This window comes from Nuphar pumila, chromosome 3 (assembly GCF_984573655.1).
Source record: "Nuphar pumila chromosome 3, dmNupPumi1.hap1.1, whole genome shotgun sequence".
Lineage (NCBI taxonomy): Eukaryota > Viridiplantae > Streptophyta > Magnoliopsida > Nymphaeales > Nymphaeaceae > Nuphar > Nuphar pumila.
The window spans coordinates 3,909,031-3,936,256 of record NC_143251.1 but is presented as its reverse complement, the minus strand read 5'-3'; the positions used below and the strand labels follow the sequence as shown (position 1 = coordinate 3,936,256).

The 27,226-nt window shown below is 36.1% G+C and overlaps 2 protein-coding genes across 3 annotated transcripts in view; both read right to left on the bottom strand.

Moving 5' to 3' along the window:
* SAB (HYPERSENSITIVE TO PI STARVATION 4) overlaps positions 1-20,228 on the bottom strand; it is a 123,441-nt gene extending 103,213 nt beyond the window's left edge. Inside the window, exons 1-3 of the mRNA XM_089998644.1 lie at positions 19,861-20,228; positions 16,999-17,110; positions 9,841-10,101 (exon numbers count right to left, since the gene is read on the bottom strand). Coding sequence (XP_089854770.1) covers positions 9,841-10,101; positions 16,999-17,110; positions 19,861-20,030 — 543 coding nt within the window. The 5' untranslated portion in view covers positions 20,031-20,228. The remainder of the gene's footprint in view (positions 1-9,840; positions 10,102-16,998; positions 17,111-19,860) is intronic.
* Positions 20,229-23,417: 3,189 nt separating this feature from the next.
* Positions 23,418-24,859, bottom strand: LOC149841678 (putative fructokinase-5). 2 transcript variants are annotated; one of them, XM_090001111.1, is made up of 3 exons: positions 24,621-24,859; positions 23,752-23,989; positions 23,418-23,624 (listed from the first exon to the last, which is right to left on the bottom strand). In XM_090001111.1, exons 2-3 carry the CDS (start codon positions 23,899-23,901, stop codon positions 23,505-23,507), a joined length of 270 nt encoding a protein of 89 aa, XP_089857237.1. In that variant the 5' UTR covers positions 23,902-23,989; positions 24,621-24,859; the 3' UTR covers positions 23,418-23,504. The 2 variants fall into 2 exon arrangements, with proteins under 2 accessions (XP_089857237.1, XP_089857238.1); XM_090001112.1 differs by lacking the exon at positions 24,621-24,859 and having other exon boundaries at positions 23,752-23,996.
* Positions 24,860-27,226: the final 2,367 nt, after the last annotated feature.

Here is a 27,226-nt window from a genome sequence, read left to right as displayed (position 1 = left end):
GTATGTTGAAATATAATCCTTAAATGTACGAGTATATATTTATATATATATATATAAAGATATGTATACATATATATATGTATACGTATCTCTATTTTTATATATATATATATATAAATATATATATTTTCTCTTCCTAAAATACCCTCAAGGGTATTCTTGTAATTTGTCATTTTACGCATATTCCAATTGGAATATGCATGTAATTTTTCTTTTATTTTTTAGTTTCTTTTTTATTATTTTTGTGGTTTGCGCCACCTAGGGAGGCTCCCCAAAGAATCATTGAGGAGCCCCCAACGTTCACAAATGTGACCGTTGGGGGCTCCCAACGACTCCTTTGGGAGCCCCCTATGTGGCTCCTCTCTTGTGTTATAAATAGGGGTCTCCCCCTTTGTATTCTTCACTCCTTGGACGAGCTTATGCTCCATTGTGTTTTTACCCTCTTCTTCCTTTTTCTTCAATAATATTCAAGTTATGACTTTAAGTCATATTTACCCCTTTTATGGGTTTATGTATTAGCACATGATGTGCTTGGGTTGTTCCCTTGAGTGGGTATATTCGCACTTCATGTGCATGTGTATGGGTTCATTATCGAACCTTAAGTATTCAAAGTCACTTTCTAACATGGTATCAGAGCAAGGTTGAGATCGAGTTGCTCTTTGGTGCATCGGGAAGCGTGGTATTCAAGAAGTTTTTAAAGAAAAATGGTGAAGTATTCATTTCTCTCTCTTTTCTTTCTTAAAGTTATTCGGTATGCATTCTATCTCTTTAAGTATTGTATGAAGAATTTAATATGTTCTTTTTTTTGTGTACTCTTTGTCATTATGTCTTTTTATAAAAATTTGAATTACTTGATACTCTATTGAATCTTTTTCGTATACATACTTTTTCGTATGTTTTTCTTTGAAAAATTTTAAAATGATAACTTGTTTGGCGAAAAATTAGATATATGATTGCTCAAAACTTAATGGGTCGGTAAAAATTTATGACCATGGAAGCCTTGAATTTATATTTTAAACCTAACTTTGTTTATAAGAATACCTTTTATATATGGTAAGTCTTTAAAGAAAGGTATGTTAAGATTAAAATGTTTGTGAGATGTAGTTTTTCGAAAAATGCTTGACATATATGAAAAATTCCTTAATAAGTTTTGATTCACTTACCTAATGTGTCCTTTTTATATGAGCAACATTTAATTAAGAAAGTTTTTTTCCGATTGAATTAAGTTTTAAAATAGTCTTATGGAATATGGTGATTTTCTTTGCATCTTTATACTCTTAAAAGATTTTTCAATTTGATTTAAAGAGCTTGTCTCATTATAAAATTTATGGTCTTCACTAATGTTTGTTGCGTACTTATTACATTAGAAGTTGGTAATAATCTATTAAGTCATGTTTTTTGATAAAACTTAAGAGCTTTTGAATTTTTCCTCAAGAAATGTTTAATTTTATAGATTTATGCCATAGTACAATCTTACTTTATCATAAGGTTTTTTAACAAATCTATTATTCTTCTTTGTTGGGATTTCTCTCACGTTAGTAGAGTTTCCCACTTCTTTGGGAATTTTGCGTGTGTTTTTTTAGCTCTCTTTAAGGAGCCTTTCGGTCCTTATAATCTTATTGTGAGTATATACTCTTTTATGAAGATTTCATAGTTGTTGTGAGAAGATTGTTTGTGAGTATTTTTTCCCTTGTATAATATCCTTCGAAGATTCATTAATACTTGTAACCCTTTGTGGATCTTTTGAGATTGGTTGTGAGCATCACTTTTTAAGTTACAATAGTGGATTTCATAAGATTTTCAAACTTCACCATCTTTATGAATGTCTATGTTGGCCTAAGTTTGTTATTTGCTCATTCAAGATTATTGTCATTTAAAAATCTTGCATTGCATAAAAGTGCATCTATTATCATTTGGTGTGCATTTAATTGCACTTTATATCTATCATAGTTGAGGCTTGTTTTTGACTTTTTGATTATTCCAAATCGGTTCTTACGCATGATGTTGTTTAATATTTCATAATTGTGTTAGTTGCATAATAAGTCTTTTTTGTATAAATGACTTCTTTTGAAGATTAAGCATAATTCGTGTTTATGCAAAATTGTTGTTATAAAGCATATTGTTGTGATTAATTATGTTGGACCTTTGAATCGGCCCTCTTTGTAAAATCACATATTTGGAAAATGTTTTCCCTAAGAGTTCATTGCCTTTTATGGCATTTTATCTTATATCCATCACATGTTATATGGTGCATCAATCCTTTTTTATGGCCTTATTATTATATTAGAGATGGTTGTTGAGGTGAGTTATGGGCACCTTGTGTTATGTCATTTTAGATTGTCCACTTGCCATATTATAAATGGTGATTGAGGTGAGTTATGGGCACCTTGGGACTCTAGAATGATTTGGTATATGATCTCTAATTATGAGTGTGTCACTCGTTTGTTATTGGCCATTAATTTTATGGATGCTCTTATTTATATATAAATGTGATGGATATATGATTTTGAAACCTTAAATGTTTTAAGGTATATTAAAATCAAGGTTTTGGGGATTATTGCCCAACCTTTTATTGTTTATGAATCATGTGAGTGCATTTGCACATTTATGTTTTGTGCTTTTGTGCACAAGTGTTCTTGGTGTGTGTATTTATTCCAAAATGATATTGTTATGGGTATTCTTTTTGAAGAATATTATTTCAAGGTTTTATTTATATGTTTTTCATTACAAGTTTTATTGCATCAAAAGTCTTCTCCTTTTATGCCCCTTATCTAAGTGTCATCATATGTAGACAAGAATTTTATTACACCTTCGTGTGTTGATAGCCCTTTGTTGGCTTTTTTTTGTTCTCTTGGTCTAGTAACTGAACACACTTGTCTTGAGTGTTATTATATATAGACAAGGCACGTTGATTCACACCATAGTGTGTGATTTTAGCCTATGTTGGCATTTGTTTCCTTATTCTATTCGCTGAGATGTAAGCCCATGGTTGGCTTCTTTCACTCATTTCAAGTGTCATCTTATGTAGACAAGAGACGTATTGTGTTTTAGCCCATGGTTGGCTTGATACTCTTGATCTAGTAGCTGAACATACTTGGTCTTGAGTGTATTTTTACGTAGACAAGAGATGATTTTGGTCCATGTTGGCGGGTATTCTCTTGTTCTTGTCGTTGATGCACTCATTTCAAGTATTATTACATGTAGACAAGAGGTTCTTTGGCACACCTTTGTGTGTGTCTTTGGCCTTTAATGGTATTATATTTATTCTTGATCTAGTAGCTTATACACTTGATTTATGGGCTTTTGGAGGACTAATGAGGTAGTTACTTGTAATGGATGAACTATTGTTGAAATTTATGAAATTTCATTCATATGTTGCTTTCTTTTAGATACAAGTGAATCATATATTTGATATGCATATTTTAAAATCAATTTGATATTTTTGGCCACTTTTGTATTTGATATGAAAAATGAGTTTTTTGTCATTTGAGTGAGATTTTTCTAAATGTATAAGGTTCTCTACTCAAATAACACTCATTATTTTGCCTCCTAAATGGATTTAAAACCTTTTGAACTCTTGTGTTCATTTTAATATGCTTGGAGATTTCGTTTCTCTTGTTTGGCACTTCATTACATGTTTGGAGCATGTTCATTAACGATTACTTTAAGTATTAATTCATTTCATGATAGTATATGCATATGCTCTTTATGGCCTTTTAGGCTCTTATTCAATAAAGCATATGTAACTTATGTCTCTTCGTAGGCTTACTGTGGTGTCCCTTAGGAGACCATTGTGTTATTCCCCATTATGGGGTTATGTTTGTTCAATGTTGGAACTTATAAATGCATTATGCATTCTTGCAATTCATTTCTGCATAATTTGCTTCCGCTCACTCTTTAACATGATGTATGATTTTGAAACTTTGGTTTTCTAAATTTACTTTTCATGTTAAAATAATTATCCTATCATGTGCTTCAAATTTCTATGCATAAGTTATATTTTTGCACCATTGTTTTGCGGATGTGTCATCCGATATGGTTTCAATTAATCTTGTTAGAAATGTTCCATTTGAGTAAAATGCAAAGATATGTTTTACTTGTTTCTTTGTTGTTATTCTACAGGATCTTGGAGATAGGATAAAAGGAAGTACCCCGGATGGATCGGGATATATGTTCACCATTAGAAGGCAATTGGAAGAAGGCATTTACAAGTTTCAATAGCATCCTTACGGAAGCCTCTTGGAGTCTGGCGCCTTTTTTCAATCTTTTCGTTTCCCCGCAAAGATTGAGGGGGGGTGTTAAAATATGTGTACTCGTACACATATATGTATGTTGAAATATAATCCTTAAATGTACGAGTATAGATTTATATATATATAAAGATACGTATACATATATATATATATACGTATCTCTATTTATATATATATATATATATTTTCTCTTCCTAAAATACCCTCAAGGGTATTCTTGTAATTTGTCATTTTACGCATATTCCAATTGGAACATGCATGTAATTTTTCTTTTATTTTTTAGTTTCTTTTTTATTATTTTTGTGGTTTGCGCCACCTAGGGAGGCTCCCCAAAGAGTCGTTGGGGAGCCCCCAACGGTCACAAATGTGACCGTTGGGGGCTCCCAACGACTCCTTTGGGAGCCCCCTATGTGGCTCCTCTCTTGTGTTATAAATAGGGGTCTCCCACTTTGTATTCTTCACTCCTTGGACGAGCTTATGCTCCATTCTCATGTGCCATAGATGTTGAGTGTCATTATTAGCTATAAGACAATGTTCTGTGATGTTTTCTAGGTATAGTTCGTATATATTATTCTTTCTTATACCTTTTAAGATGATGTTTTCATTTGTGTCAGCTATGAGGCATGCATCATGATTAAAGCTAACATTATAACCTGTGTCATACATTTGACTGATACTTAGTAGGTTATGTTTTAATCCTTTAACAAGGAGAACGTCTTTGATAAGAGGTTTGTCTATGTTACCAATATTTCCAATACCAATTATCAAACCTTTGTTGTTATCTCCAAAGGTGACGGTTCCTCCTTCTTTATGATGAAGAACAGCAAAAAGGTCTGGATGTCCTGTCATGTGCTTTGAACATCCACTATCTAGTATCCATCTGTTCTTCTTTGGAGCCTGCAAAACATTAAGTAAATCTTCTTTTTGGTACCTAATCGGGTCCTTTTTTGTTAGACTTTGGAACCCATATCCATTTGGATTTGGGTTTGTCTATCTCTTTAGAGGAGTAAAAAAGATTATTAATATAATACTCCTTATTTGGTTCAGATGAACTTTTCACAAATGTGGTCTTTTGATTTATACAAGAAGGTTTTTTGAAATGAGAATAGCCAATCCCATTCTTGTAAAAGGAGACCTTCTGAGAGGATAAGAGTTTATCCAAGTTCTCTTTACCTTTAGTAAACTTGAAAACCGTTTTCATAAGGTTCTCAGTTTTACTTTTTAGCTCTGAAATTTCTACTTGCATATCTTTAGTTTTGGAGCTAGTAGAAGAAATTTCAGATATAAGCAAAAGATTTTTCTTTTTCAACTCAGAATTTTCACTGCTGAGTTTTTCATTCTCTTGAGAAAGCTCTAAATTTTCAGATTTTAAAGCTTTATTTTTGAAACTCAATTTTCTAGATTCTTCAAATAGTTCTTGAAAAGCATCTAGAAGTTCTTCAAAGGAAAAATCAGAGATTTCACTTACCGAACTTTCGTTTGCCATGAAGCACATATTTGCAGTTTCGGCTTCATCATCACTTGACTCTTCACTAGTGGATGGTTCTGAATCATCCCATTGAGCATGCAGAGCCTTTTTCTTGAAGAACCTCTTCTTTGGTTCCTCAGTCTTGGACTTTCTTTTGAGAAGGGGACAGTCACGTTTTAAGTGCCCTGGCTTATTACACTGAAAGCACATGGGATCTTCTTTAAGATCTTTTCTTTCCTTGTGCCTGTTTGGAAGCCGGTTCCTTCTCATGAAGCACTGGAATTTTCTGGTAAGTAGCGCAATTTCTGATTCTTTATCTGAGTCTTCATTCTCAGATAGGGCTGAGAAAGCTAGAGTTTTCTTTACTGGTTGCTCTTCTTCCCTTCTTTCTTTCATGTGGACTTCATAGGCCATAAGATTTCCTATTAAGTCGTCCAATGTAAGCTTAGATAAATCTTGAGCTTCTTCAATAGCAGTGGTCTTTCTCTCCCAATCAGTTGTGAGAGATCTCAAGATTTTCTTCACCTTTTCAGTCTGGGAATATGTTACACCTAGAGATTTCAGATCGTTGGTGATGTTGGTGAATCTGGTAAACATCTCTGTGATGGGTTCATCTTTGTTCATTTTGAACAACTCATATTTTCTAACAAGAGATGATATTTTGGCTTCTTTGACTTTGTTGGTTCCTTCATGAATCACCTCCAAAGAATGCCAAATGTCATATGCAGATTCACATATAGATATTCTGTTGAATTCATTTTGATCAATGGCACAATATAAGGCATTCATAGCCTTTGCATTTAAGTTTGCCATTTTCTTTTCTTCATCAGACCATAAGTTATAGTCTGCGGATGGAGATGTGTATGGATGCTCAACAATTTTCCATACAGCAAAGTCTATGGATTTGAGAAAGATAGCCATTCTGCACTTCCAATATCCATAGTTGGAGCCATTGAAGAAGGGGGGACGAGATGCGTGTTGACCTTCAATATCACGAGCATAAGAGGTAGATGCCATTTGTGCTGGAAGACTTGTTACGTCGAAACCAGCAAACCTGCTCTGATACCAAATGAAATTCCACTAGAGGGGGGGTGAATAGTGAAATATGATAATGATCGATAAAATAAAATAATTAAGCAATAAGGCACAACACATAAAACACAGAAGTTATACTGGTTCGGTCAATATCCAGACCTACATCCAGTCCCCAAGCAAACCACTTGAGATTTCACTATAACATCCGAGTTACCGGATAAATAGTGCAACACCCTCTTCCCAAGAGGTCTTCTTCTCTCAACAGAGAAGGGCAACACCCTCTTCCCAAGAGGTCTTCTTCTCTCAACAGAGAAGGGCAACACCCTCTTTCACAGAGGTCTACTTCTTTGAACAAAGAAGGAGTACAGTGAATAAACAGAGTTACAATACTTCCTATAGAACCTTCAGAATGATATGAATGCACGAATGAAGGATTCTAAGAATGTTCTGTTTGTCACTCAGAGGATACTCTTTGTCAAAGAGCTGGACTTGACTTTTTCTCTTTTCTTTCTTTTTCTTTTTCTCTTTCTTTTTCAAGGCTCTCTTTTCAAATCACGAATAGAATATTTTTCTCTTTGTAAGCTCACACGTCTATTTCATTCCTCTTATTTGAATAGTTTATATGTGTGTGTTTATATAGCTTATAAAAAGTAGTCGTTACATTTTGGAATTGTAACTTTTTGAAATATGAAATGTTATGTCTTTTCAAAAATATCTTTTAGAGAAGATCGAGAATGCCTTTTTCTAGAAGAGTAAGATAGAGGGTACACTAGTCGTTGTAGTGTTTTAGGTAATACATATTTTATGTAAGAAAGTCTATTTCTTACAATAGTACATTTGAACGTTGGGTTGTAGTTTTGTCTTTATTCTAATTAATGATTTGAGGTACATTAGTACTTCTTTACTTTAAATGAGTGTAAGTACTATGAGTGCTTTGAGATATTTATTTGTACATAGTCATGTCAAGTATGTTCTTTATGTAGTGTATTTTAAAGTCTCCAGAGAGAATGAGGATCCAAAAAGAAGGTCGACATTCTTTGGGAAGGATATTTAGAAGGGATTTGTCACAGAAGGCATTTAATGCTTTGTAAAGAGAATGATGACTTCAAGTAAGTCGACATTCTATAGTTATGAGAAAAAGTAACTAGAGTCCTTTAAAAACATATTTTATTTGTTTTTCTTTTGTGTAGCCGATTTATGTTTTTGTCTTCTTCTTGTATTAAGAAACATTTTAAAGAAGATAACTTAAGTCTTTTCAAAAACATATTTTATTTGTTTTTCTTATGTAGCCGATTTTATGTTGTCTTGTATATAGTGTAAGGTATAATGACAAAATGTCTTTTTCATAAAAGGTTGTAAGAAGGTACAATTATTATATGACAAAATATCTTTTTCATAAAAGGTTGTAAGAAGGTACACTTGTTGGTTTTCAAAAAAGAACCTTTTTGAAACTATCGTATACTTTTATGATATAGTATGTATGAATGAGTATGTAATATGCAATATGCAAGTTCCTGAAGGTTCTGTTACATATGACTCTAAAGAAGAAAAAAATCTTCAACTTGAGGTAGCCGATTTCTTCATTTGAACTTTAGGAAAGCATAGCTCATCAAGCTTTTTCTTCAAGGAGTATGATTGCACCATAGTTGTACTTGAACAGGAAGTCTCCATCCTTATTGGGTGAGATATCCTTGCATCAAATACTCGTTAGATTTAAGGCAAAACATATTTAGTCATAATATAACATTATTTCAAAAGAACATATTATCATATCATACAAAATTAAATAAGACAGTGTATCATATTATGTGACATCAAAACCGAGTTTCTCAACACTATCCATGTTGCTAATAATCCAAATCTATGTCACATAGATGCGGGTGCAGATACAGGTGTGAATGCGGCGATGTGGCACTTTAAAAAACTTAGGTGCAGGGAGGGTATATATATCATTTTTAATAGTTTTAAGTTAACACTAATGAAATAAAAACAATTATCACATCATCAATTAATCATGCACAAATTCATGCAATAAATCAAATTAACAATCTACAATTGTTATTCTTCATCAATAAAAAATAACACCACACTTGTGTGTGTGTGTGTGGACTTAGTTAGGGTTAACCGAATTTACTTTTAGACAGAAACAGACTTCGGTGTGGTTGACTTCACCTGACACAAAGGAAGTCGTGTCCAAGTGTCGCACCGCATGGGTGCGGGTGTGGGTTCGATGCGGATGCGATGCCCTGTTAGAAGAGTCTGTATTACGTAGATCCAAATTTTCTTGAGTTGACAAGGCACACCAAGATTGTCTATCATCATACTAGTTACGAGTATTCAGCTAGAACTATTTTTGTTCTTATATATCTTCATTGCAATAGATTGCATATTACCGAGTCTCATCCTATACTATGCTTTCGTTCTCATGATGCTAACTATTGGTGTATCCACAACTGAAAAAGTGTGTGAAAGTGTTTACGCCTTGTATGTACCAAATATGCAAAGTTGGGGTTATCTATGTTTATCTTCTTATGTTCTTTATGCTTATGTACAAGGGTACTTTAGTCATTCACACTCCTTTTTCTTATTATGTCATGTATGCATATCATGAGATGTATTCTTAAAACATTATACCCTAAGAAACTATTGTGCACTAATAGAAATAAAGGGAAAGTTGAAATCCAAAAACGTAGAGAAATAGACAATCATGAAAACCTTGGCCATGAACATAATACTCTAGCTGCTAGCACCATATTGGAGAAAATTGGAAGCACCAAGGGCAAATGAGTACAGGCATGATCAACAATGGAGTAAAAGGAAATGACCAAGTTGCCCTTACACTACAAGAAATATAAAATTGATTAGAAAATTGTTACATGATTGTGCACATATGAAGCTAGATACAGACAAAGACATGGGATGTGGACAACCATGATGAACGAGCAGAATAACAGTGAAGCCAGAAACAAGCAACTTAGACAACATACACCGTTGCTTCCAACAGCAAATATCATAACAAATTTGTACAGTAGGAAAAAGAAAAATTCCGAGATAAAGAAAGACTGCATCATCAGGAAAGCATACCTTCACAACTAATTCCATTACAGATACAGATAGAAATCTTGCAATATTAGTTACAATCATCCACTTCCCTCTACCCGCAGAACGGGGCTTCTGCGAAGTAGATTTCTTAATCCTTTTCTCTTGAGGCCTTATTACAACTTCCAGATCGGATATTAGAACCTGCAACTTTGGGTCCCGTGATATAAAACTACACCCAAGCTTGACAAGGGACTTCCGCAAACTGAGCTTAATTTCTCCAATGCATATCGATTCAATAGGTCCCTGCAATCGCATACCAAGTATTAATCTAGAAAGGAAATGTTGTAACATAGTTCAATCAAATAATAATACATAAATCTACAATTCTCAAATAATTAGAAAAAAAAACTAGTAGCCAATTTTTTAGTTTGAACACAAACAAGAGGGACTGATGGGAGCTGCAATGCCACTCTAGAGATAACTGCAGATTGCCTACTACAAAAAGAAAAAGCAGCAAAAGTAAGTTTTGGTTCTTTTGAAATGTTTGGGTGATGATATCAACAACCATTGTTGACGTACTTATCACAAAAACAAAGATTGTCCCAGAACACCCCATGAATTGAAGAAACAATAATGACAAGGAAGAAGAAGAAGAAATTCTAAGTTCTAATGCCATGTGAAGAAGCCAAAGATACAATTTCAGCCAGCACATCATCAGTGTCAACAGAAGCTCATCATATTCACTGTGGCATAGAATGGGAGTGATAAGGGACGGGAGGGAGACACTAAAAAGAAGCAAGAAATAGAGAATGCATGCATTCTCTATTTACAAGCACCATATCGACTATGTTGTGACAAATTCATGCAAAATTGGACAGAGCATGATATCAATAGTCATCATCATGGTGATAATCTTACTACTTAAAGATGGAAGAGGGGCATTGATGCACTTAAATATTTTGCTTCGTAAACTTTTTAAAAATGACATAAAAGTCATTCTAGGTATAGATGTCAGTTTTAAAATTGTCAAAAGTTATGTTATTATGCCCCCGTCACACACAAAAGAGAGAGAAGGGAAACAAAAAAATTTTGATAGACCAAAGTAATTTTCCTGGTTTCCTTGAAAAACAGATGTACACGAGAGAGAGAGAGAGAGAGTAGAATAGGAAACAACTTTTTACCAAAGTTTCCTTAAAAAACAGATACACATGGGAGAGAAAAAGAGTAAAGTAGGAAACAAATTTTTACCAAAGTAATTGTCTTGGTTTCCTTGAAAAAACGGATGCACATGAGAGAGAGAGAGAGATTTGGATCCAGAATTATTTATTGGATTTGGATTAAGTCTTTTTTGCACATCTCTGGTAGGAGCAGCTAATGCACATCACCTTGTATTGGGACGTTGCAAGTTCAAATCCCAATGGCATATAGTTGTATGACTGGAGGGGGGGGCGTCTGCCTAACCCCAGCTTGCCTATCTAAAAATAATAATAATTCAAGATCCACAATATGTTTGGATCCTTGTAGTGTGCCAGATCTATTTGGACAACTTTTTTGTGATTGGCCCCACTCAATTATATATCTTTTCTTTAGATATACGTTTGGATCCAAAATCTACTGGATTTTGATGAATCATGTTTGCAATGAATTTAAATCTAGATCCATATCATGTTTGGATCCATGTTGGGACCAGGTCCATTTTGGCCCTCTTTTATTGAGGGATCCTACTCAACTGTCTTTTATTTTTATTTTCTTTTATTTATTTACCATGACTTTAAGAGATCACATCTCATGAGGTGTCCTTTCCTCTTTGGATAGGTGCCACCAATGTATCGCAAATTAGTTGGATAATTTTAAATTTCACTAAGATAGTCCTGCAACCCTACTGCATCAAATCTCTTACAGATATGGATAATTTTTGAAAATTACCGAAAGAGATTTGTCTTAGAATGGGCTTGACTTCGACCAAGAGTGTCTTGTGTTGGGTTTACAATCTGACCTTCCTAGACATATTTAATACTTGGAAAGTCACAAGACTCGTAGCAAAAACTTTTATTGTGTGTTGTGATATGTAACTCGTCATTAAGAATGGGCCTTTTTGTAGTATTTATTAAACAGCAACATGAACACCAACAAACTTCTCACAAACACATCAACTTTATTAAGATTGATGCCCTTTTGCCCACTATTATAATCATCATGGCTATATCATCCCAACCCCACATAGATGGAACAAGGCATGATGATGTTGTAATGAAGATGACGGTGTTCACCTTATTGCAATAACAAGCTTAGTTGTCAAAGGTGGCATCTAGGCACCGCCTAGGCGACCTAGGTGCAGGCCCACTGCCTGGGCGGCCAGGTTTGGGGTGCCGCCTAGGCTTTTTTTAGAGCCTACGTTTTTTTTAAGATTTTTTTTTGAAGATGTATCCTTTGTTTTCTTCATGAGGAGAAAGAGAAGAAGAAGGAGAAGACATGATATTTATCTATTGTTTGTATTATGTCTATTGTCGAGGAGAAAAAGAAGACACATTATTTGTCTATTGCGTGCATTATGTCTATTGTTGAGAAGAAGAAGAAGACATTATTTGTCTATTGCTTGTATTATGTCTATTGTTGTTCATTTTTTTATATACATGATTTTATTTTTTGTGTATTGTTCATTCACATTGTTAGTTGTATGGTTTGTTTATTCAAATGTTAATTTATTCTTAATTTGTTTGAGCAGGTTAAGGTTATGTAATATATTTGTTTTACAGTGTTCAACGACATATTATTTGTCTATTGCTTATTTCTTATTGATTTTATATTGTATACATGTTTTATAATATGAGAATTTCTTTGGGGCGTTCCGTACTGAGCGACGCGTTGTACTCTATAGGCCCGGAGGCAGTGATAAATGGGCAAGGGTTGCTAGGTCGTCGCTCGGAAGCGACGCGTCACACCGACGCCTGGGTGTGGTGTCAAATAGGCAAGGGTTCCCTCACTTTGTTGGACGGGTGAGGGTAAAGAAGTTAGTCCAATACCATAAAATTAGGTTATCCACTTGGAACATAGGGTCTTTAACTGGTAAGTTGGTAGAGTTAGTAGATGTTATGTGTAGGAGAAAAATTGATATTTTATGTCTACAAGAGACCAAATGGGTAGGTGAGAAAGCAAAAGTGATAGAACCTTGGGGATATAAGATTTGGTATACATGAATAAATAGGAATAGGAATAGAGTAGGGATTATTATGAGTCGTGAGTTTACAGATAATGTAGTTGAGGTCCGTAGGAAAGATGATAGGATTTTACTTATTAAATTAGTATTAGGTACGGATATTATTAATATTATTAGTGTTTATGCACCTCAAGTAGGTTTAGATGATTCCATTAAGCGTCAATGTTGGAAAGATTTAGATGGAGTAGTACAAGAGATATCTTATGGAGAAAAGTTTTACATCGACGGTGACCTTAATGGGCATGTAGGCATTAGTAGGGATGGATTTGAGAGTATCCATGGAGGCTATGGTATAGGAGAAAGAAACCAAAGTGGAGAAAGAATTTTAGATTTTGGTTTGACCTATGATATGATCTTAACAAACACTTGGTTTAGGAAGAGGGAGTCTCACCTAGTAACATTTAAAAGTGGGGTTAAATCGAGTCAGATAGATTTTTTCCTACTTAGAAAGAGAGATAGAGGTTGTTGCATCGATTGTAAGGTTATACCAGGAGAAAGTGTAGTTATACAACATAGAGTCTTAATTATAGATCTTAGAATTAGACAATACCGCAAAAGGAACAGACATAGGATAGATCCTAGAATTAAGTGGTGGGCACTGAAAGGAGCTAAACAAGGAATGTTTGTAGAGCAGGTAGTTAAGGAAGTTGATTGATGTCTCGAGGAGGATTCAGAATCAATGTGGAATAAGATAGCGGGTGGCATAAGAAAGGTGGCTAAGGAGGTATTGGGTGAGTCTAAAGGCGGTGCACCGCTAGGTAATGATACATTATGATTAAACGTGGATGTCAAATTAGCTATTAAGGTTAAAAGAGAGTGTTATAGAAATCTAAGTAAGAGTCATGATAATGAGAATTTGGAGAAGTATATGATAGGAAAGAAGGAAGCTAAAAAAGTAGTTCGGAACGCGAGGGATAAGGTATATAAGGAGGTTTATGACAAGTTGCATACCAAAGAGGGCGAGAAGGATATTTATAGGCTTGCAAAGATGAGAGATAGAAAATCAAGGGATCTGGGTATGGTTAGATGTATCAAAGATGAAACGCAAAGGGTTTTAGTCAAAGATGAGGAGATTAAGGAGAGATGGAAAGATTATTTTGATAAGCTATTTAATGAAAGTCATGCTCAAGATCTTGGAGACTTCTCCATTCCTTTTCATGAGATGAATCGTGACTTCATGCGCAAGATTCAAAAGAAAGAAATTGCAGAGGCTTTGAAGAAAATGAAATCAAGAAGGGCAGTTGGCCCAGATGGTATACCTATCGAGGCTTGGAAATGCTTGAGAGAAAAAGGTTTAGAATGGTTGACAAATCTTTTTAACAAGATTTGGCGGGTAAATAAGATGCCTAATGAGTGGAGGAAGAGTACTTTGGTGCCTCTATATAAGAATAAGGGTGATATAAAAGATTGCATAAACTATCGTGGTATAAAACTCATGAGTCATACTATGAAACTTTGGGAGAGGGTGATTGAGTCTAAGTTGATGAAGGTTGTCATGATATCGGAGAATCAATTTGGTTTTATGCCTGAAAGATCAACTATGGAAGCTATACATCTTCTTAGACAAATCTATTGAGAGATATAGAGAGATAAACAAAGATTTGCATATGATTTTTATTGATTTGGAGAAGGCATACGATAGAGTACCTAGGAATGTTCTCTGGTGGACAATGATGAAGAAAGGTGTTTCTTTCAAGTACATTAGTATAATTAAAGATATGTACGAAGGAGTAGTAACCAATGTCCGCACTTGTGGAGGGGTGACAACCAATTTTCCTGTAAAGGTTGGGTTACATAAATGATCTGCATTAAGCTCTTTTCTATTTGCTATAGTGATGGATGAGCTTACGAGATCAATTCAAGAAAATATGCTGTGGTGTATGTTGTTTGCTGATGATATTGTTTTGATTGATGAGTCTAGAGCTGGGGTTAATGCTAAGTTAGAATTATGGCGACACACATTAGAAGCAAGAGGTTTTAAGTTGAGTAAGAGTAAGACAGAATATATGGAATGTCGGTTTAGTAAGCAACGAAGTAGTGATGGGTGTGTAGTGAAGCTTGGTGAGCAAGAAATACTGGTGGATGACTGTTTCAGATATTTGGGATCTATCATTCAAAAGTATGAAGAAATTGATGGAGATGTAAATCATAGGATAAAGGTTGGGTGGATGAAATGGAAAAGTGCAACTGGAGTGTTGTGCGATCGTAGAATGCCATTGCGGTTGAAGGGAAAGTTTTATAGGACGACTATTGGACCCGCTTTACTATATGGTACGGAATGTTGGGCTGCCAAGAGACATCATATTCAAAAAAATGAGTGTAGCTGAGATGCGTATGCTGAGATGGATGTGTGGAAATACAATAAAAGATAAGATTCGAAACGAGGAGATACGTAAGATGGTAGGCGTTGCACCCATTGAAAATAAGATGAGAGAGAATCGTTTACGGTGGTTTGGACATATTCGGCGAAAGCCTAATGATGCTCAAATTAGAAGGATGAAGAAATGGGAAAATATATTAGTTAAAAGAGGTTGGGGTAGGCCTAGGAAGACATGGATGGAGGTGATAGGAAAGGATATGAATGCTTTGAACCTCACCGAGGACATGGCATTGGATAGAAATGATTGGAGGAGAAGGATTCATGTGGAAGACCCAGAATGATTTACTTTTTTGGTTCATATCGCCGACCCCAATTGTTTTGGGATGAAGGCGTAGTAGTAGTTGTTGTTATACATGTTTTTTAAATTTTTTTATTTGGGGTACCGCCTAGGACACCCCCCCCCCCGCCTAACACCTATGACAACTAAGATAACAAGAGTGAGATACAGTATGTCCAACAAGACCAGACATAAACACATGAAACACAAAGTTTTATCAGAATTTTGTTCATTCAGAGTCATTTTTAGACTCCCAGCTGACAACATCATAATGTCAGATTCCCAATTTGTCGCCTTTTTCATTAAGACACGCCAGTCAAGCTCTAAATATGACAATCTCTTCTCAATCTCATCATGAGTAAGAGGGGTTTGTAAAATATAAATAGTTCACTACAGGTACTCAACTAGGGATAAAAATAATACAAGTTCATCTTCCTGTATATAAATTGCCCCTTCAATCTTTATGGATATTGTAGTTGTGGCTTGTGTACTGCATGTTTTGTAGCACATTAACTTAACAATAAGAATTAATTCTTCTTTGCATTTTAATAGTTTGAATTCAATGTTCAGTTAAGAACAGGGAAAAGATATCTCTGGATGTGAATCCGATCCATGATATGATATGGAGGTCTAGAAGTAAATCTTTTAGCACCAAAATTTTGAATAAGATGTAAAGAAATCAATAGGAAGACTTCTAAGCAATACCAATCATATTTGCATGCTAATCTTTCTTGAATCTTGAATGAGATAAATGAAATTAATGCTATCCAAATTGAGAACCAAAGAGAAGCAATAGCAACTATACCAGATCTATACAAATAGGTTAGCCTGTTTGTACAGAATGATAAAGGAAGCTCCTATGATAGAAATTAATAGAAACAAAACTAGGAAGGGATATTTTTATTATGGCCAACCTTATCTTGTTGCCCATGGCAACAAACATACATGAACCATGTCATGGAGTATGAGTTCAAATAGTGCAAAGTATATATAGTTACCCCTAGGTCTTCTATTCAGTATTTACAGTAAAAACTATTCAGGTTATTGGGGAAAATCAATATACCACTAATGTCAAATCAGGATCAACTATGACAAAGTAAAGCATTGGATTGAACCCTTCTTTGGTGGCAAGGTAGTAGCTATGAATAGCCATTGACTCCAAGGAAAGGGTAGAACCATAGAAGAATGGGATCTATTATCAAACAAACCTTTCATGACATCTAAACTTACAGGACAAATAAGGAAGCTAAAAGATGATTTGTAGAGAGATGAACACATCAAGCATTACATGGTCACAACTTAAATAATTAAGAGAAGTCTGAAAACCTTTTTAAACTTCAAAACTACATCTCTTAGGGAGTTGCATCCAGTAACACGAAATCCAACAAAAGCTCCTAATGTCCGGCTCAGCAACCAAGCCAACAACCTTGCTGTAAATCTGAACGAAGCCATGAAGTTAAGTTCAGGCTAAAAATCAACGAAAGATATGTCGACATCAAATACAGAACCATTTTTGTGCAATGCCACTAAAATAAGCATTTTCTATGTCTAGCAACTGATCTCTAAACAATAGAGAGAATGAGAAATACAGCAGATTTTCAAATTGCTAACACTAAGAAGAATTCAGTTCCAAGAAAGCAAATTCCTGAGATATAATATATGAGAAATTCGCAAAGGTAGGTATGGTAAAGCTTGAAACTTTTGAAATTCACAATTCATAAGCCTGCTATCTTATTGCATTCAAAAAAATAAATATAGCTTGGACAAACAGCACACAGAGTGTCCACACACACACATATAATAGCCACAGATCTCATTCTCAGGAAAATATCAACGTATATAGCAATACGAAAATATAAAATAATCCCAAAACATCAGAAAACTGTTTTTATTGCTTTAAAATCATGAAAAAACATTATATTTTAAAATTAGGCAATATTTGTGGCTATGTCATATATATCTCATAGCCACAAACGTCACTGATAATTTAAAAATATAGTGATATTTGCGAGAGAAAAAAAAACTAGCTGATATTAAAGGGAAAATAGTGCAATATTTTCAAAACATCAGCTATTGCAATATTATCACTATTTTTTTAAATTATATACTTAAAACATATTTTTGTCTAAGAGTGAATGGTGATTCGCCTCATGGTTCAAATCAGATCAAAATCTAATCATCAAAGCCATGAAACAAGTTGAGTTCAAGCATCAATTTTAATCTACTGATAGATGCTAATTCAAAATAATGAGTGAAAATACACTTAGGATGCAATTCTTTAAATTACTAATTACTAAACCAAGATCAGCATATTTAGCCAAGCTTTAGCCTAGGTCTCGATACCAATAAGCAAAGCAGTTGAGCTTGAGGAACTTCAAGCTTGTCTCAATTCAAGACCATGCTCAATATGTGGGGAAGGACATCAAGTTGTGGTCAAATTAGCCACCCTATAAAAGGCCAAATCATTACAGCCATACAAGAGGAACCTAGTTTTTGGAAAAGTAAAAACCTGCAGTGGCCTTATCAAGCACTATAGCTTCAGAGATGATGCTTGGGATATGTGAAATTGTGAATGCATTTGAATAAAGGAAAATCTATCGTCCAATGAAAAAAGCATGTCTTCCTATAAAGCAGTTTTGTGACAACAATTTTGCAAAGAGTACTACCACTAATTTACTGTTTCATTAGAAGACATAGAAGAGACCGAATCACAGACATCTTTTGATTAAGTATATCCAAATAATTGGTCAGAAATGTGAATGGTAGAAGAACTATACCTGGCCATTGCATCCTTACAAGAAGAACCTAGTTACTTGGAAAATTAAAAATGTCTAGTGGCCTTATCAAGCACTGTAGCTGCATTTTTAGAGATGATGCTTGGGATAGGTGAAATTGTGAATGCATTTGAATAAAGGAAAATCTATCATCCAATGAAAAGAGCATGTCTTCCTATGAAGCAGTTTTGTGACAACAATTTTACAAACAGTAGTGTCACTATTTTACTGTTTCATTAGAAAACATAGAAGAGACCATTTGTTACTTCTTGGGAGACAGTTGACTCTGGTATATTCATCATATTGCATGTAAAGTCTATGAATTACCAACCCTTGAAGCTGGACATGAAAATTTGCATTCTTTTTGTATTATGGAACACTGGAGAACCATGACAATAGCCCTTATTAGTGTATTCATAACTTATGATATGCTTAGGGTGTTTTGGTTTATTGTTATGCTTTGGACCTAGGACATGATATAGTACAGTTTAATTTTATAGCACAGAAAGCAAATACAGCCCAAATCATGACCTTTTTCATCTACTTTTTTCTGATTCCTCTTCTCATCTTCTCTTCATCTTTGCTTCTTCGATTTTCTCTCTTCTGCTTTCAAGTTTCAATGCTGCATATTCATGCATCAAGCAATGGACCCAGTGAAAATAACTCTGGCATGGGAAGTGGTAGCAAGGGTTCGCTAAAAATAAGTACTAAAAGTAATTAGTTTGGCGCCTATTGCACAAGAAATCACCGTGACTATGGCTCATACGAATGGATAGCACTGTTAATTAGTTTGCATTATCCGCTCAAAGGTTTGATAGAGGCCAAGAAACCAATATTTGTCACACCACCTTCAAAAAGGAAAAGACTGGAAACTTTGTATTAAAGACAGCATCAAATTCCATCCTTCTAACGTATATAAGACTAATACATGAAACCTTGTGCATGCACGCATAAAATGGTACGGCCAACTTCATGCTGGACACGTACAACTGCAGATAATTGTCATGCTCAACTTCATATATTCTTTGTCTATACCTCACCACCTCTGAACTATCCCCAAGATGCTAGACTCGAGTTGAAGGACGGTTCGTAGTAGGTTTCATCATCTCTAACCAATTTCACTCAGTGCAGTCACATTGCACCAAAATACCTCAAACCTTAAACCCGCATGAAAAGCGTAATTCCAAACAAGCAGCATCAAATTCCGATGAACAGAAGGAGAAACAAGAAACCAATTCTTAATCTTAGAACGATCTCCCTAAATCCCCAATGTGCAAAACAGCAATACATTAAAGTCGTTTCCGGGATCAAGAACTGGATAATTCAGCAAACAACTCGCACGATCGATAACTCTATTACACGTGCAATCCAAATTTTCAGAAAAACGGACAGTGAAGAAGTATAAAACACTCACACGTAAGCGATCCACCCGATGGCAGAGACGATCAAGAGGAGGAAAAGATACTTCACCGGCGACGAACCCATCGCCGCCGCCGCCGCCGAATCCAGCGACCCCGAATCGAAGCCTCCTACGAGCAATCCATTCCGAATTCCGACTGGGGTTGCCCTAGAACTCCCGCGCATCTCCTCATATCGCAACCAAAAAAAACCTAGATCCCTCCTCGCCGGCGAGAGATCGCTGACCGACCGATCGAACCTTGCCCTAACTTCCGAGATCGGAGATCAGAGTGTGGGAGTGTGAGAGACGGAGGGTGAGAGACGATCGCGGCAGAGGAGACGGAGAAGACGAACAGAAAATCGCTCGATCTTCTCTGAGCGGACGGATCGGACGGAGGAGGGGAGGTCTCTTAAATACGTACGCCTACCTGCGTATTTTTTCTATTTTATTAATCCGCTGGTAATTACTAATTTCCCTTCCTTATACCGAGGAACAGTATCGTGGGTGCATCTCTACGATGACTTGATGTGGGCTCCGATCTCTGACGCTGATCTTCCTTGATGGACGACGATGATGGAGGATAATTCGAAGGTCCCACTCGTTGCTGTGGGCCCCATCACCGGAAGTCCAACAGCTCGAAAGTGTGCTCGTTCTACCGGGCCACTCGGGCTGTTGTTATTTGGGTTTGGATCGGGTACGGGACGGATCGAGATCAATCCGTTTCTAATCCAAAATCTACGCACTTAATCCGTTTTCCGAATGAGGGTACGATTTACATCCGATGAAGTATAATTGACTCCTGATCCGATTGTACTACTAGATTTTTGTTGATCCAATTCTAAGAACCGTCTGATTAAGTGAATCTGAAACCAATGTAAAGTCGCATATGATTTATATATAAAACGATCTGTATTCGAAGTAAAACGTAGGATCCGATCCGGAGCAGATGTTCAGCCAAACCCAACCCATTTGTGGCCTATTCCTTTTGTGCATTGAATGTGCGTTGGATCTGGAAGGCTTGATGTGCAAACGGCGAATCCTTCTCTTATTTATTTAGTTTGTTATTTATTTATTTAGTTTGTTATTGTAGATAGGAAGATGTTACGGTGAGGGGCACATGTACCTTGGTGTAGCAGCTGTGGAGAACCGTCCATCTCAAGATCATGGTTAATGTGCCATCGGTTTCCTTTATGTTCCTTTACTTCGCCTTTCTCCAAGCGTTTGGCATGTCCTCTATCTTTGCATGAGCAGTTAAGCGCATTGATGTTCTAATCTTGCAAAGATTTTTCAGCTCTCAAAGGGACACTCTTAACGTACCCCAATATCGTGTCTTTTTATATGCAATTCAAACATAAAATGATTAAAAAATTACCTTATTGTCCGACAAAAAATAACATGCTTTTTGAATTGCCTCACAAATTCTGAAATTCATCTCATGTCTAAAATCATAAATAGCCAATTTTGTTAGAACTTTTTTACCCTTGGCATGTTTGGTATCACAAATTTACACCTAAAAGTTAGGTTTTTTTTACAAATGTGAACATCTTGTTAAACTCAAACCTCGAAACTTTGTAAATACCTTACTAAGTTCGGATATTTTTTGACGAAATTTAATATGCTCTTTGAGTACAAGTCGGGCAGTTGTTGACGCCTTGAGTTGGAAGGTAAAACTTGCAGCATTGCTCGTTTGAGAGGGTAACATTAGTGAACCGATAAGCAATCTTATCGAGCAGATTTGAGAAGCTTTGAAGAATGATTCAATGGTCCAACAAATGATCTTGTTGATTTGCTTCACTCCATAGGAGTTCGTCTGTATATTATGCGGTAGGATACTTTATGAAGGCACTTAATATACGAGTGTCATGATACCATATGAAAGGGCCACCCAAGACAACAGAGAACTTTGGCATTGTTGCAACATGCCTTCTATTGGCCATAAATACGCGATGATGTGGATGCTTATGTGCAGACTTGTTTGATCTGCCAACAAAATAAGCTCGTAAACCAGAGACCTGAAGGATTATTGGAGCCTCTACCAGTGTTAAGCTGTCTGTGAGAGTGAATCACCATGGACTTCATCGTGAGCTTGCCAAAAGCTTAAGGTTGTAGTTTAATGTATGTGATTGTGAACAGGTTTTCAAGGTATACTATCGTCGTGCCTACTTCTACCACATGCTTAGCTATCGATACCGCAAAGTTGTTCATGCGAAATGTGATTAAGTATTGGAGAATTCCCAAAAGCATCGTTAGTGAACATGACATCAACATCACTAGCAAATTTTAGCGAGAAGTATTTCGCTTGATGGAAAAACAATTATATTTCAACACAAGTTTTTACTTCCAAAGTTACGAGCAAACAGAGCGGATCAATGACATGCTAGAGGAATATTTGTGATATTTTGTTAGTGCTAATCAAAGATATTGATTTGATTTACTTGATGTTGTTCAATTCTGCTACAACCTTCAAAATAGTGAGTCATCTCATTATATTTCATTTGAAGTTAACATAACACTTGCAGACTCCGCACTCTCTTGTCATGCGAAGATGTGGCAAAACACCTTAAACATACCAGTTCATCGAGAACTCTCAAGATCAGACAGAGTTGACAAAAGCGTATTTGAACCAGATGACCAAGTGTAAAAAGAAATGGGCGAACAAGAAGCGTCGACCAATTTCATGTTGGAGATAAAGTGTTGGCAAAACTCTTTCCTGACCACAAAACTATCTCTCAGAGCCACCACCAAGGCTTCATTCACAAGTATCACGACTCCTACACCATCACCAAGCACGTTAGAAAAGTACATCTAATATTTTATGTGCACAACCTAAAGTCTTTCCATGAAAATGAATGAAACCCTCAATGAAGCATGACTCTAAGTACTCTCATTTCATAATATACACCATCAACAATCAACATCTCAAGTAAAAAACAGAAAGTCATTCTCAACCACTCCAACAACTATCCCGTGCCTACCAACTTTGTTCTGCCAATGTAAACATTGAACTGATATAATAAATGACAGATATTGCAAGTATTACTTTTATTATTGCAGAATTTTGGTGCGAAGTTAATTTTAAGCAATAGATTATTTAATGTGGGTGAATTTATTCACAGTTGAAGGCTTGAAGCTTCTAAAACTGTGCTATTCATCATGTATGTTTGGAACAAGATCGAGTCATCGTCAAAATCATCCCCATTGTCATGTTTTGATCAATTTGTAGTGTTTCTTTTATGAAACAACATGATCGTTTAAAATATAAAATGAAACAATTAAGAGAACAGCCAGTTCAAACGTTGGATGGACAAAGCTAGACTCCTCACGTTCTTTCTAGGTAAGATGGTAACACTTGGCTATCAAAATATATGAATGTATATATGTGATTTGCATTGCTTCTTCAGTCAAAAACATCAACTTTTTTCAAAACATGAAAACACTTGGCTCACGTTCATGTTTATCCACTGTTAAACTTAGCTAACAGACGTGCTTAGCAAAACCTATGGTGGGTATGTTTGCTTTACGCAATGGAAGTATGATTACACGAAAAAACTGTTCCTCAACAGAATGCCTAGCATAAATTCAGAAAAGATAAGGATACGACATAGTATCATCACAATGTCAGCTATTTTTCACAATCAAAGGCGGTATGTCTTGCCCTATCAACCCTTTTCCCCAACAATGACCACCACCAGCTTCAACCCGTCGTGCCATAGTGAAAGAACCACATCTTCCTTCTCCGCGTCCCCTCCAGTCAAGAATGAAACCTCGTCATCACTCACCTGCAAAATTCCCACAGGAAAGCTCACAAATGAGCTAATAATGTTCTGTAAAGAGTTCTTCTCAATCAAATTTTCACAAAGAGATTTACAGTTACTTATGATACATTAACAAGAAAAACAATCTTACTTTGATGAGATCTGCCTTCATAGCAGCAAGGTGTGCCGATCTACAGGGCTCAGAGATCAGGCTGATCGAACCATAGTGAAAGATCTTGCCGCTCTTGATCAAACCCAGATCCTTCAGCAGCATATCAGCGCTAGGATTCCTATAGAACATGATTCCCTCTCGCCATTCTTTTTCAAGGTGACGAAAGCCAGTGTCGTTAGAGCGTGTTCGTCGACCCCATTAACCTTGAGGATGTCCACTAGCATGCGCCCAAATTCATCGTCACCACATTGATCAAGCGAGAAAAAAAAAGGAAGACAAAAATTGTCAGATAAACCAAGAAATACAATCCATAGCCAAAAGGGTCAATAATAAACCCCAGGAGGGAACTTTTATTCAGATCTAGTAAATTTTTTACCTATTGCGTTTTCAAACATCACTACGAGTAATGAAATCAATAAGCTAGAAACGAGTCGATCACCTGAAGGTGAAAATGATTGGGAACAAATCTTATAGGATTAGCACGAAAATATTTAACCTAATCATCCAAGAAATAGGAGGAACCATTTAAACCCAAAAAACAAGTGACCCTCCAATGAAAAGAAATAGTTTAGGAAAGGGAAAAGGGGAAGAGACGAGAGAGAGGGAGGGGAAGGGGTCAGGCAGCAAGGAGGGCGTGGGAAGCGAAGAGAGAAAAGGGAAAGGGCTTTAGACTAGAGGAAGGGAGGGGAAGGGGAAGGGGTCGGGCAGCAGGGAGGGCGTGGAAAACAGAGAGACGAAGGGGAAAGGTAAAGAGATGAGAGAGAGGAAGGGGAAGGGGTTGGACAACAGATATGAACCATCAACAAAGAGGTCGAGAGACGGTTTCAAGAGAGGGCAGCGACCAATACCTACTGATCGGCGTCTCGGGCATCATCGGCGGCAGTCGGATGTGCGGTGCAGAGGGGATGCAGTTGATCGTCGTCGCCGTAGTCACCGGCGAGGTGAGAGGGAAGGAGAGTGAAGGGGAGAAGTCGACAGAGAGAGAACGAAAGGAGAGACAGCGTCACCACCAACGGAGATCAGAGAAAACTAATTTTTTTTGCACTTCACCCCATAAGTGTGTTGGGGATGATCGATTTACGAGGAATCCATGCTTGGATCATGCATTTTTTATGGAAAAAAATGATATTCGAAGCCTCAAAATTTTACAAAGATTTTGTGTTCTCAAACACTTCAATCCCTATAAAATATAGTACATGGATCACATCTATACGGTTAGGATTTTAAAATAAAATGAAAAAGCCTCAAAAACTCATTTAGCAAGTTTCATTTGTATCCATTAATCTCTCTCTATGTATATCCTTGTCTTTTTTTTACATATAAATTGAGAGGATAAAAAAGATTGAGAAATGTGTAGCCTCTAAACAGTTTATGTTTTAAACCACCATTGAAACTTCCCAAAAGCATAGCATGACTCTTAGCATCGCCATGTATCATCATCACCATCATATACATCACCAAGACTGCGTGCATCATCATGGCCATGTCTTAAACGCCGACACCAACTTTATCATCATATAATTAACAAAAAAAGTCATCGTTGTCATCAACATCCCTGTCAGTTTCCAATGCCACCAATGGGCATCAATGGATGAATGGGTCACCTTTACCACATAGCATCGTTATCACTGTCGTCATCGCCAATGTCCTCGTGGCTCTTTCCATTTTCACATTGTTGACCTTCATCTTCTCTCTCAAATACTATCTCCAGTCATTATCCGTGTACTCCACGTGCATCCGTATCGCTACCGTTTGTTTTTTCTTTTGCGATTACTGGAGAAAACTAGCCTTGCTCATCGAGTTCATTAAGATGAAACCCCAAGCCCACCTTGCTCACAAAAAGTAAGCCTAGCTAGCTTTGGCCTCGCAACAAAGGATGTGCACTTTGTGGGTTTTGAACTTGTGACATTCTATATTAATTTGATGATATTCACGAGTCACCCCTACCAGATGATCCCAGCACTCATGAACTAGAGCACATTTACTTTGGTTGGAAACAATATTTTTTTCATGCTTCTTTGAGCTTTTCCATATTGTAGTACATTGAAAAACATACAGCTAATATATATTTCATATTTTCATAATCCCAAACGATATACTAAATGTAGCTAAAATCTTATTTATTTTACACATTACAATGTTATTTTGTGTAGCTACTGTGATTTTTTTGTCGTAACAATAATGTGCTTCCTGTAATATGTTTTTTACATCCGAAAGGAACATATGTATTTCAATGTTGGTGTGGGTGTATGGTTTTTTCACGTCAGTGTATGACAAAAATCTACAAACTGTGGAAATAAAATGTCAAAATACAGTTAATTAAGTTATTATAAGGCCATTTTTGGAAACTGCCAGTCATTGGTAGTTAGATATGGGAAGTGGTGTAGTATTTTGGCAACTACCATCTCATCTAGGTAGAAATTAAAGTGAAATGTGGAACTGAAGGTGTCAAAGAGCACCAGCGTTTTATAATTTCCTACAATTACCTTAATTCCAAATTACTTTAGTGTTGGGTATTATCCACTTCCCACTCCGACGCCTGGTTTCCGAACATAGCCTGAAAGCAAATCCGATCAAGTAAATATGGGAAGCCAAATTGGAAGTTGGTTTAGCTTGTGTTTGTAAACCTTGTTTTGAGACAATACATGCACCCAACCATAATCATGGACACATCTCTGCAACCTATATATTGATGCAGGAGCATGAGCGAGATACAATCGGGTTCATAAGGTCCATTTTGATTAATTGAGTTTTTTTATAATTATTTAGTTGAAATTTGGTTTTTGAGTTATATTTGTATCATATATATAGGATTGGATCTATCTCAGATTTGTATTAGGATTAGTTTTTTCTTTATTTATTATATATATTTATTGTAAAAGATGTGAAATGAGTTTAATAAATGAATTATTGCATGGATAGCTATTTTTCCAAATTTTTAGTTATTTTCTATTAATTATTGATTTCGCAGGTGACTAGGGTTTTAGCTAGGGTATCGATTTAGCGGGGTTCATGAGCAGTCTTTCCAATCCCTGCATCAAATTGGTATCAAAGTTTAGATTTGTTCGTCTCGTTATCCCTATATCATGAAGTCCCAAGATCCTATTAGAACAAGGGGACGATTCGTTTGATTGAACGATTCAAAGTAACAATCATATCAGATTCAAGATTCGTCAATGGGTTTCAACGCAGGGAGCAAATATTGATCGCAACCTTTCAAATCAGTGTCACCCTTGGCCACCGATCAATGACTTCAAATGGTTGCACACCCGGTAGCAGTGTCAACCATCAACGGCCAATGGCGGTCATGAGCAACTACCATCTTCGTTGCATATGCCCACTTCGAAGCAATCCATGTCACCGATAGTTGAAGGTCTTACAGGAGTAGCGAAGTGTGCAACGATTCGGTCACCTGTTTGAGCATCTCCATCAAACAGTCGTTTGGACCAACCAC